This window comes from Ranitomeya imitator, chromosome 3 (assembly GCF_032444005.1).
Source record: "Ranitomeya imitator isolate aRanImi1 chromosome 3, aRanImi1.pri, whole genome shotgun sequence".
In the NCBI taxonomy this organism is placed as follows: domain Eukaryota; kingdom Metazoa; phylum Chordata; class Amphibia; order Anura; family Dendrobatidae; genus Ranitomeya; species Ranitomeya imitator.
In genome coordinates, this window is record NC_091284.1 from 226,938,371 (window position 1) to 226,950,608 (window position 12,238).

At 43.0% G+C, this 12,238-nt stretch overlaps 1 protein-coding gene and 1 long non-coding RNA gene across 3 annotated transcripts in view; one reads left to right on the top strand and one right to left on the bottom strand.

Moving 5' to 3' along the window:
* The window catches only part of TMCC2 (transmembrane and coiled-coil domain family 2), a 76,099-nt gene extending 73,957 nt beyond the window's left edge, over positions 1–2,142 (top strand). For both annotated transcript variants that reach the window (XM_069756211.1, XM_069756212.1), the window contains one exon: positions 192–2,142. In XM_069756211.1, the coding sequence (XP_069612312.1) occupies positions 192–503 (312 nt within the window). In that variant the 3' untranslated portion in view covers positions 504–2,142. The remainder of the gene's footprint in view (positions 1–191) is intronic.
* The window catches only part of LOC138669603 (uncharacterized), a 95,290-nt gene that overhangs the window by 67,502 nt on the left and 15,550 nt on the right, over positions 1–12,238 (bottom strand). The window lies entirely within an intron of this gene.

The following is a 12,238-nucleotide window of genomic DNA, read 5'->3' on the forward strand; positions in this document are numbered from 1 at the left end:
GAAAATGCTAGTGGAAATGCTTAAATGTGAGAGTGTAATTGCTGAGCTACTGGATGCATGTCTCCCTGTATTCGGTCAGTAATAGAGTATATATGAATTGCATGAGACAACTTTTGGCTACATTTTGGGATTTTTTAATGGAGAATCACCTTGCCTATTTTCATCTTATTTCCTTTTTTCTGTAATTTCAGGAAGCCGTGGAGTCTTGCCTCACTCGTATCACTAAACTGGAGTTACAGCAACAGCAGCAACAGGTTGTCCAGCTGGAAGGTGTGGAAAATGCCAATGCTCGGGCTTTGCTAGGCAAATTCATCAACGTGCTGCTAGCCCTCATGGCCGTTCTGCTAGTCTTTGTTTCTACAGCTGCCAGTTTTATAACTCCGTTGGTTAAAACCCGTGTACGCCTTTTGTCCTCCCTCCTCTTTGTACTCTCCCTTCTCACCCTGTGGAGACACTGGGACTGCGTTACTTACTGTCTGGAACATGTTCTCCTGCCCAGTTGATTCCTCGCCCTTTATAAATATCTATCTATCCTGCATCAATGTCTCCTCTCTATACATCTGAGATGTAGACTGACCTTGGCAGAAGATGATGCCCAGTTCCTTCTATACACATTTATCCGGATGGATCTGTTTATGCATATATTAATATACCTATATAGAGCTTTTCTTTTTCTTTTTTTTTACATTGGGCAGCTATTTGCCACTTATACACCCCAACATGAAAATGAAAGGGTCACTGGAAAAAGAGCTTAGGTATAAGCTGTAGTTCCGCAGAACATGGAATGACGGTTGTGAAAATATGCCACAACATGGATATGGAGTAGCAGTGTATGCGACAAGACATGCATCTGAAAAAGTATGGCATCACGGCGATGTAGAAGTAGTGATGGCTATGAATAAGTGCAAGGCTCTATATCATTCTACATAGAAATCTATGGAGCCCGAGACAAAGCATTGGATGGCGAAACAAGGACAAATTATTGGTGTCTTGGAAAAGCAAAGCTGGATATGCTTAGCAGGAGAGTCATGTGTTGTAAGCTTTCTTCAGCTTGGATGCTTAAAGTTTATATAGGTTCACTGGTTTAACTATATACCTGAACCACTAGAGGATATAGACTTTTAGTCAGTGCAAGGAAGGGGGGGGTGATGGTTTACCCTTCTTTACTTTTTTTTTCCCCCTCTATGGTTCCCTCATTTTAGAGGAGCTGACTTGAGGGTGGGTGCTGAATAACCAGCATTACAAACATCGTCAGTAAACTGTTTACATGAAGACAGGAAAGAGGAGGCTTATTTAATTTTGAAGAAGTATTCCGATTGTAACGCAATAACTAGAATAGTGTTATTCTGCATCCTCCTCGGCCTCCCTGCAAACACAAAACAGCTGACATAGCTGGTTATGTTCTCTTAATGACTTCGTAGCCTGGCTATAACTCTTAGAGTACAGTATTTATGGGGAGGCCCATAAATTAAATTGCATTTCATGTATTTATTTATCCCTGACTCAAAAGAATATTGTATATTTATTTATTTATTGCAGGTCAAAGTGTACTTACATCCTATCCACAGTGGAGATTGTCGTGTTCATCCCTATCCGTTTGCTGTGACTCTATAGGGGGAATATTGGCTCAGCGTACAGCGGCTGCTTCCACTGTGACTAGACACGTGGTCATTTTTGAGCAGCCTTTTTTTGACTATATTAGAGATTTATTTTGTGGGGTTTTGTTGTTTCTTGATATCTTTTTTTTTCCTAGCTTTACTGTAATGCATTAACAAATGCACAAATGGAAAAGGGAGGAAAACTTTGAGATAGCCAAATAATTGCAAAAACAACATAGACAACTCCACGTCACATGTATAAAATTGTTTTATTTCACGTGTTTTAGATTCTATTTTTTACCAAAAGTATTACATGTACATATTTAGAGGTCTTCCCCTTTTAAGTTATGTGTACATATCTTGAATTTCACTGTCTCTGGCAAGGTGGAGACCTTTTATTTGTGCATTTTGGTAACATTGGGACAAAAATAATATTCATCTTTTCCTTGTCCCTTCTACTGATTCATGTAACAGTGCTATCACAAGGCAAGGTTTGTGTGCCATTCTCTTGCCTCTGTGTGAAAATAAAATTTACACATTTAAACGCGGTGTCGGAATTTTAATAAAACAAGTGCAAATGACTTATTCTGTGAAAGGTTTCCATAAATAGGAAATGAGACCATAAGGTTTATACATCCACTCCAAATTGTGACCTGCTCTATCAGTCACAGATGTTACAATGTGCATGCTTTAAAACGATCCACCCTGGATAAATAATAAATCAATAGTGACTGAATAGAATACTATATGTTCTACAAGTGACAGTGATTATCTCATGCTATGTTATGGTTATTTTATGTGAACATGCAAGCTTGTGCAGCAAATCCCTAGACCTGGTAAGGCTGGGTTCACACTGCGTTGTGTGAACCCGTTTAACGGACTACGTTACACCGCAACATAACGCGGTGTAACGTAGTCCGTTAACGCCGCCATTACAAGCAATGGCAAGCGCATCGCTAGCGCACGCCCACAATGGGCGTGCGCTAGCGATGTGCCGTCATTGAGTGACGGACCCGAGACGCCGCCTGCAGCGTTTCCGGGTCCGTCACTGCTAGCGCGCCGCTAGCGCAGATGGAGCTAGCAAAAGCTCCATCTGCGCTAGTGCTGTGCAAGCGCCGGCACTTGCGTTAGTGCAGTCCGTTTAACGGATATGTTGAACGGACTGCACTAACGTAGTGTGAACCTAGCCTTATAGAGGAGTCTAATAACCTATCATGTCCCTAAACGCTATTGACCCACAAATATGAAGCTGATCTGCAGGTCAATAGCGATTCATTCTGGCCGCTTTGCAGAAAGCACAGCTACCTGGAGAAGACTAACTTTATTGTTCTCAGCTTTCAATCAGAAGCTGCATCCATAGAGGCTAACAGTCATCACTCATCGCATTGCGAGCCGCAGCTGTAAGCTCGCCCCAGCATTTTGACAGCTCACTGCACACATGCACCATGAGTGTTAAAAGTGCCTGGGTGTGCTTCGTCGCTTAGGCTGCCGTCACACTAGCAGTATTTGGTCAGTATTTTACATCAGTATTTCTAAGCCAAAACCAGGAGTGGGTGATAAATGCAGAAGTGGTGCATATGTTTCTGTTATACGTTTCCTATTTGTTCTACTCCTGGTTTTGGCTTACAAATACTGATGTAAAATACTGACCAAATACTGCTAGTGTGACGGCAGCCTTACTGTGTAATGAACGTTGACTGTAGCTGCCCTACGCGCGCTTCTATGAATGAAAGCTGTACGTTCAGTAAGTCAGACAGCATTGTAATGCTATCAACCTTCAGATTAGCACTATATCTGCAGGTTAATAGCGTTTTGAGGCATGTGTAGTTATGAGAACTTGCTTTCCAACTTGGAATCCTCTAGACTTGTGTTCGTACCCAGAACACAAGACATCATATTGTTCCTTGTGTGCACGCACTTATACATCAGGGTGCCGACATGGCCAAATGAAATGGCACTTACGGCATCGGACTGACGCTCTCTTTCCACCTCTAGTGTTTGGATCTGTTAGCACAGGTGTCTATTACGCATGGGCACTCGCATATCTGGGAACATAACAGGCCTATGTGTTTAGCCTGAAGCACCACATTTGGAGCATGAAGCATCTGCTTGTTTTCTGGACGATGGGATCTTTAAAGCAGACTACAACCTCCACCAGACCAGAAGTGTATCTAGGTTTTCAGGCACCCAGGAAAAGACTTCATTTTGGTGCTCCCCAATTCAAGCACATATGCGATTTGCACACTCAGTCATGTGCCGACAAGCTACTCTTCCTAATCCTCTCAATATTCAATGGAAAACTGAGAGAAGCAGGAAGAAAAGCTAGTCACCGTGTGACCCACACACTGTCCCTCTTATGGTACATATCCGCCACACTGCCCTCTCATTTCCATACTGGACCCCCTCTTCACACTGTCCTCCCACACTCTGTCCCCAAACCCCCCAAAGGATCCAGTCTTTATACTGTGCACCTTCATCACACTCCGATTCCCCCCCTCACCCTCCTTGGCTTACTGTCCCCTCCTTGGCTTACTGTCTCCTCCTTGGCTTACTGTCTCCTCCTTTACACTGTTCCCCCCATGCTACTTCCCCCCCCCCCCACACTGCTCTATTTCTATTCTGTGCCAACTCACACTTTTCTCCCCCCATACTGTCTCCTCACACTATTACCCTCAATAGTCTTCTCACACATTTCTCCCATGCTTCCCACTGCTAACCCTTCTGTCTCCTTACACAGTGGTTTGGGAAATTATTCACCCACCTTTGCATTTTTGTGTTTTGCTATCCCACAACCTGGAATTTCACAGTTTTTTTTTTTTTTTAGAATTTACATCATTTCATGTAAATAACATGCCTGTAACTGACAATTTGGTGGTGGGTTTTTTTGTGAAGCAAGCAACAATTATGCACACTGAAGTTTTCAGTTATTTTGTACTAACTGTTCACCCTCCTCAAGCCAGTACTTTGTAAAGCCTCCTTTTGTGCCATTTACAGCTGCAAGTTACTTCGGATAAGTCTCTGAGCTTTCCACATCTGACTGCTGAGATTTTTGCCCATTCGTCAAGGTCAAACTGCTCCAGCTCCGTCAAGTTAGGCTACTTTCACACTAGCGTCGTACGACGCACGTCGCAATGCGTCGTTTTGGAGAAAAAACGCATCCTGCAAAGTTGTCTGCAGGATGCGTTTTTTCCCCATAGACTAACATTTGCTACGCATTTCCACACGTCGCAACCGTCATGCGACGGTTGCGTCATGTTGTGGCGGACCATCAGAACAAAAAAACGTTGCTTGCAACGTTTTTGTGTGTCGTGTCTGCCATTTCCAACCGCGCATGCGCGGCCGGAACTCCGCCCCCTCCTCCCCGCAACTCACAATGGGGCAGCGGATGCGTTGTAATAATGCATCCGCTGCTCCCGTTGTGCTGCGTTGTCACATGGTGCGTCGGCCCGATGCACTGCGACGGGCCGACGCTAGTGTGAAAGTAGCCTTAGATGGTTTCCTCTGGCTGAACAGCAATGTTCAAGTCTGATCACAGATTCTCAATTGGATTAAGTTCTGGACTGTGACACACATCAAATAGGCACACATATAATAGAGTTTAATTCTTTTAGGAGCTTCATCGAGACAGATTGGTTAGTTACAAAGAATATGTAAAATTTTGGGAAAAATCATATTTAATTATACAAAATTATCAGAATCTTAAAATAAAAAAAGTCACAATTACTAAATGAGATTGCAATTGTAAAAGTGTTTTGACAGAGGTGGGGGTGGAAAAACAGGTGCTGCAACAATAAATCTTAGGGGAAATGTCATAAATATACTGTAAGAGAAAGATAAAAAAAAAAAAACATACCAAATTGGCTTAAATTGGCTTCTCAAGTCCATAGCACTTTGTATAATATATAACATGAAAACATATGCCAAGAAGCGGATGTGCTCTTCATGACTGGACCTTACTATACTGTTAATTTCTAGCAGGGGTTGGAGAGTATTTAAGCTAGGAATGATGGATGGCAGACTAAGGCCTCTGTCACACTTCTGTTTTTTACAATCAGTCACAATCCGTCAAAATGTTGAAAAGACGGATCCTGTGCAGATTGTAAAAAACGGGTGCACTGGGTCTTTTTTTGACGGATCCGTCGAGGCTATGTGCACATGTGTATCCATCTTCGCTGCGTTTTTCCGCTGCGAAAACGCATACACAACACCACCCAGGTTAAAAATAATTTTAAAAAAAATCTTTCTTACCTTCCGGTGTCCCCCGCAGCCTTTCCCGATGCTCTCGTTCCCAGTGATGCCTTGCGAGACAATGACCTGTGATGGCGTAGCGGTAATATTTTTAACATTATATCTTTTTACTATTGATCTATTGATGATGCATAGGCAGCATCAATAGTAAAAAGAGAGAGAATTTCCCTGACTGGAAATTCTTCCGCGCATGCTCAGTTTCAATAGACGGCATCCGTCGCTGGATTCCTGCTTTTGACAGTGGCGGATCCTGCGTCCATAAGCTTCTATTATAGCCAACGACGGACAGCGCGAGATACATCGCTGAGCGATTTTCCGACGTACACAAAAAAGTATCTATGTGCATTATCTCCACCCGACGGACAGCAATTTTACGACGGATCCAGCACACGACGCATGAAACAGAAGGCCATCCGTCACAATTTGCCGCTAATACAAGTCTTTGAGAAAAAAAATTGGATGCAGCAGAAACATTTGCTGGACCAATTTTTTTTTCACAAAACGACGCATTGTGATGGAAAAAGAAAGACGGAAGTGTGAAAGAGGCCTTAGCAGAAAATAAAAAGGATAGAGAGGAGTTGGATTACATTGGAGAGTAGAGAAGTGGACAAATCCATGTGTTGCAAATCGTGAAAACAAATCTGCCCACAAAGTTGCAAGAAATATCATTTCTGAATATGAATTCTAGAAAGAAAAATTATCACAAATGGCAAGAGTCTAGTATGCAAAATGAGAGAACTTGAGGCCTTGGTACTGGAGGAACACATTGATGTAGTTGGTGTTGCTGAGACAAGGTTGGACTCTTACAGAAAGACAGGTCAAATTCGAAAAAGGATGAGTATGTATGTTAGGACGATGTGAAAGATTTGGGGGAAGTTAAAATTTTGTGGGTGGAATTACAAAGTGAAGTTATTTTTTGGTATATAGACCTTCCAACAGCAGGTTAGTAACGCTATCAACCCCATCACATCTGCAGGTTAGGCCTCTTTCACACATCCGTTTTTTAGAATCAGTCACAATTCGTCAAAGTCTTGAAATGACGGATCCTGTGCTGATTGTAAAAAACTGATGCACTGGATCCGTATTTTTGATGGATCCGATGAAGTACTTACAGCTAGAATTTTAAGAAACAGAATTAGAGAAATTTTCCACTGAATGGAAATCCTTCCAGGCATGCTCAATTTCAAAAGACATAATCCGTCCCTGGATTCCGTTTTTTGACGGTTGGCGATGGATCCTGCATCCATTGGCTTCTATTATAGACAACAACGGACAGCACTGGATCCGTCGCTGGGCAATTTTACGACGTACACCGAAAACCTTTCCATGTGCGTTGTCTCCACCCGACAGACATAGAATTTACTACGGATGAAACGGAAGGCCATCCACCATAATCCGTCACTAATACAAGTCTATAAGAAAATAACGGATCCAGCAGCAACATTTGTTGGATCCGTTTTTTTCACAAAACTACAGATTTGAACAAAACCAAAAAGAATGAATCGTGAAAGAGGCCTTAACAGTGGTTTTTTTCTGGTGACAGGCTCCCTTCAATTTTAAAAGTTAAATTTCTCCAGGTTGATGGCTGCACTTCAGTACATTGACTGGGAGCAGCTATTGTCAGCTAGTGATAATGATAAATGTGAGCTGTTTAAATTGATGTTATTTTAATCAGATGACAAATTGCATTCCTACAGGTAACAAGTATAAATGACAAAAGATAAACCCCACATGGCTTACACCTTGTCACGCTCAACCCCTGACTGGTGGGCGTGAGCTCAGGGGGGTTTGTGGCCCCACTGTGCCACAAAAACCAGACTACCCTTGAAGGGGTGTGACTGACAGCTGCCTGAGTTTTCACTGGAGCCTCTGATGGTGAGGTCAGGCGTATGCAGCAGGCAGCTGCCAGGTGCTACTCCAGGGTGGTGTCTGGCTGTGGCTCCTGATCCCACTTGGAGAACAGGAACACTAGGACAGGTGCAGGCATCAGGCAGGACTGGCAGAAGAGCACGGCTGAAACTCAGACGAGTAGGCTGGCACGGCTGAGACAGGGCTGGCAGAGAACACAGGGCTGGCAGGCATGGTGTATGAAGGAACAGGTAGGGACCTGTTCACACTGGAGGTGCAGGTAAGGAAACAAGCAGAAAGGAAAGAAGTGTGAAGGAACAGGTTGGGACCTGTTCACACAGGAAGAGAAGTGCAAGGCTGCTGATAGGAGCGGAAGAGCAGCAAGAGATAGCATAGCAACATAAGCAGAGCAGAACCACAAGGAATGCAGAGAGGAGCTGCAGCAAGATATTTCTGCAGAAGCTAAGCAGAGTGAAGCCACAAGGAATGTGGAGAGGAGCTGCAGCAAGAGGTTTCTGCAGCAGCAAAGCAGAGCAGAACCGCAAGGATTGCGGAGAGGAGCTACAGCAAGAGATTACTGCAGCAGCAGAAGCTAAGCAGAGTAGAATGGAGCAGAACCACAGGAGTGCAGAGCAGAGGTAAAGCCACAACGGTGCAGAGCCGCAAGAGTGCAGAGCATAAGCAGACTGAGAACACAAGGGAAGACAACAGGGAAGGAAGCCACAGACAAGGAGACCGAGATAAGACTAAGTACAGACAAGGCAATGGAACAAGACAAGGACCAGGATATTCTGCCTCCTGGAGGATGGAAAACAAGATCAAGGTAAGGAAAAAAGCCTCTAGAGAGGGAGTAACACAGAGCAAGGCCTGGCAAACTCAGAACCTAAGCACAAACTGAGCTAACAGATTGCACAAGCCCAGTCCACTGGGTGGAGCTGCACTAAATACTGGAGGCCTCTTGGTAATTGGTCAGGAACAGATTAGACAGGTGCACCTGATTCCTATAAGAACCAGAGAGTTCAGGCGCCACCCCCCTATGCACACAGCCAGGAAGCATGCAGAGAGCAGAGGAATAGAATATGGAGCTGGCAAGAAACAAGCCACATCTTGGCCTGGAGCAGTGGGTAAGATAGTGTGAGAGATGGGAGGCCATGCCGTGATGCCAGCAGAGTTGTTACACACCTACTGTTTGAAAGCTCATTAATGACATGCAAATGGTATTTAGCATATATAATTCAGGGTTGTCAGATCTAGCTTTTGAAAACTAAGAGTTAAATAGATTTTTGTAAATAAAAAGTTAAAGTACAAAATAAACGTCAGATAACTTAAAAACAGGCAAATCCCAAGAAACCTTTCTCTATGATGAGGATTCATCAGAGGATGTACTGGAAAAGATTAGAACCATGGTCACCAGGACCACTGCGGCAGGAATTGAGAGTCCTGCGTTGTGACGTTATTTGGGGTACTGTATAACATTAGCGGCAGATGTATACTTGGGCACTGCCCTTGTAGGGGAGGAAGAAACACATGGGGCATGATCGGCGGGGATGTTTAGGCAATGTATAGACCAGCTTTAACCTTCAGATTCCCTACTTGCTCCTGTACATTACAAATCTGTTCCTGGAAATTGGGTGCGGTCAAACAATTTATTATGTACTATTTTTCATGAGCACATTTTTGCACATTGTTGGATTGTTGCTACTGCAATTGGAAGCCACAGTTTGTAATTTTGTGAATCAGCCCCTCCTGAGAACACTGGTTTAGTTACCTCTAACCAGAGATGTATCTAGGGGTTTGGTTCAAGGGCAAAACTTCTGAAGTGGGCCTCTAATCATGTACCCCTAATTACATATATGGTGGCGCACCCTAATAGTGGATGTAAGAGAACATCAGCAGATGACAGACTTGGTATTAATAAAAATCTCTATGCAAAGAACAACACTGATATTACCGCCATATGGTGACCATATAGCTGTAGATACCAGTGCTGCAAAGCATATAAGAGATTACAGTACAGTCATTGAAGTTGACTTACAGCTGATGTTCTTTCTGGTGGAGTCGTTCATTTTTCCAGTCTTTTCCATCTGGTCCAGACAGACATGACAACGTCTTCCAGCCAGGACTCGACTGCAGAGAATACAACAACGACACGTATCACATCTCACATTTCCTGCACTGTCCCCATCTATTCCCAACCTGCACAACTATCTCATCCTACTGATACCCCACTGCTGAGCCACTGCTGCCGTATGTGTCCCTATTACTGCACCTACTGTTTGGTATTGTATGCCCTCACTCGTAAAGTATGATGTCAACAAAAGTGCCCCACAAACACTAAGGTACCTCCACAGTGAATTCCTCCACAGTATCCTCTACACGCACAGTATGATGATCCTACTTTACCCCACCTCAACTGCCCCCTCCATGCAGTATAATGGGCCTACATACAATATAATGGCCCCACACCTCTCCACACTGTATAATGGCCCCCATACAGCCCTCCACATGGTAGGATGGGCCCCATGCAAACCTTCACACTGTATAATTGCTTGCATACAGTTTAATGGCTCCGACATTAGCCTCCAAATATTACAATAGCTCCCACATAGTCCTCCATACAGTATAATGCACAATATAGTCCACACAGTATAATGCACCCCATGGCCCATAAAGTATAATGTACCCCCATAGCTCATACATTGTAATGCACCCCCATAGTCCATACAGTATAATGCACCCCATAGTCTATACAGTATAATGTATCCCAAAGTCCATACAGTATAATGCACCCCATAGCCCATACAGTATAAAGTATCCCATAGTCTATACAGTATAATGTATCCCAAAGTCCATACAGTATTATGCATCTCCATAGTCCATACAATATAATGCACCCCATAGCCTATACAGTATAATACACCCTATAGCCTATACATTATAATGCATCCCATAGCCCATATAGTATAATGTACCCCATAGTTATCCATACAGTAAAATACACCCCACAGTTATCCATACAGTATAACGCCCCCCCATAGTCCTCTGTATAGTATATTTCACCCCATAGTCCATACAGTGTAATGCACCCCATAATTATCCATACATTATAAAACACCCCATAGTCCATACAATATAAGCATCCCATAGTCCTCCATACAGTGTATTGCATACCATAGCCCATACATTATACTGCATCCTATAGTCATCGATGCAGTTAAATGGCCATCACAATGTTCTAAAAATAATAATATACAATACTCCTAGTTCCTCCGCTGCTCCTATCTCCGCAGCTTGTCTTCTGAAGCTTCGCACATCTCAGCATACAGGACGCCATGTAGTGACTTCATCGCTCTGACACGTTGGACGCCGAGGAAAAATGATGGGGGAGGAAATGTCAGCTAACACTCCCTCCTCCGTCACTACTTTTAGCTATTTTGAAAAGATTACACACTAAACAAGCAGCCATCACGTATGGGAATGGTAGATGTCCAATAATAATGCACAACAAGGATAACCCAATACCTGCTTGTAAAGTGAATGGCAGACCAGTAAGAATCAAATTGAAACAAAAGAAAAAAACGAACTGTACGGTCCAATACGTGAAAGACTAAAAGACAATACATGTATATAGTACAAAAAACATAATTTATTAAGACAAAACAAGGAAGCAGAGGATAGTATCATGATAATGACAATACGAAGTGCATATCTGCCATAAACACAACAGACCAAAGGAACAACCCATATGTGATCGACAGTAGTACTTGGAAGGTGTATTATAATGAATCAATTATGAATAACACTAAATCATGTAATTTACAGAGATCATGAACAAGTACTTAGTACTGGAGAAAATTCATGTGTGTCAGTACAACAAATGTATACATAATAGAATGTAGTCATGGCATGTGCCTTAAAAAATCATAATAAAACAGGTAAGCTACATAAATAAGAAGCAAAGTGGCAATAAAGTGCAAGTGCATATAAGCAAACAGGGTATCCGTGATACCACAAGAGGACTGAACGTACAATGTACGTGAAAGTAAGAAAAGTTACAAATCTGCCAAATGTAAGATGTCCAAAATTGCGCCAAAAAGCCACAGTGCTGTGTGGATAAATGCCGTGGTGGCAATACAGCACACAGGCAAAGAAGGCACAAGTTGCTTAATAAGACTAGATGGTAGCGTAAGGAGTAATTACCTGTGTGATCATGTCAGTACGGGCAGAAATGGGCAGATGCCGATACAATTGAACTTGCAGGGGGGAGGGAGCCCGGTGTTGGTGCTAGCACCAGGCTTCCCCTGGCTCACAGGCCCCATAGCTGCCACTCGGCAGTGTTGGGAAATCGTGTTTCCCTGCTCTTTTTTTTAATCAGATATTTTTTATTGTGCATAAGAAAGACAATAGTATCCACTGAAATAACACTGTACATTTGTGTTTTGATTTAACAAGAAACAACCCCCCCTCCCCTCTGAAGACCAACTCCAACCATACAATACTCTTGGAAAGAAGAGAATAAACATTACATACAGTTAGGTCCATAT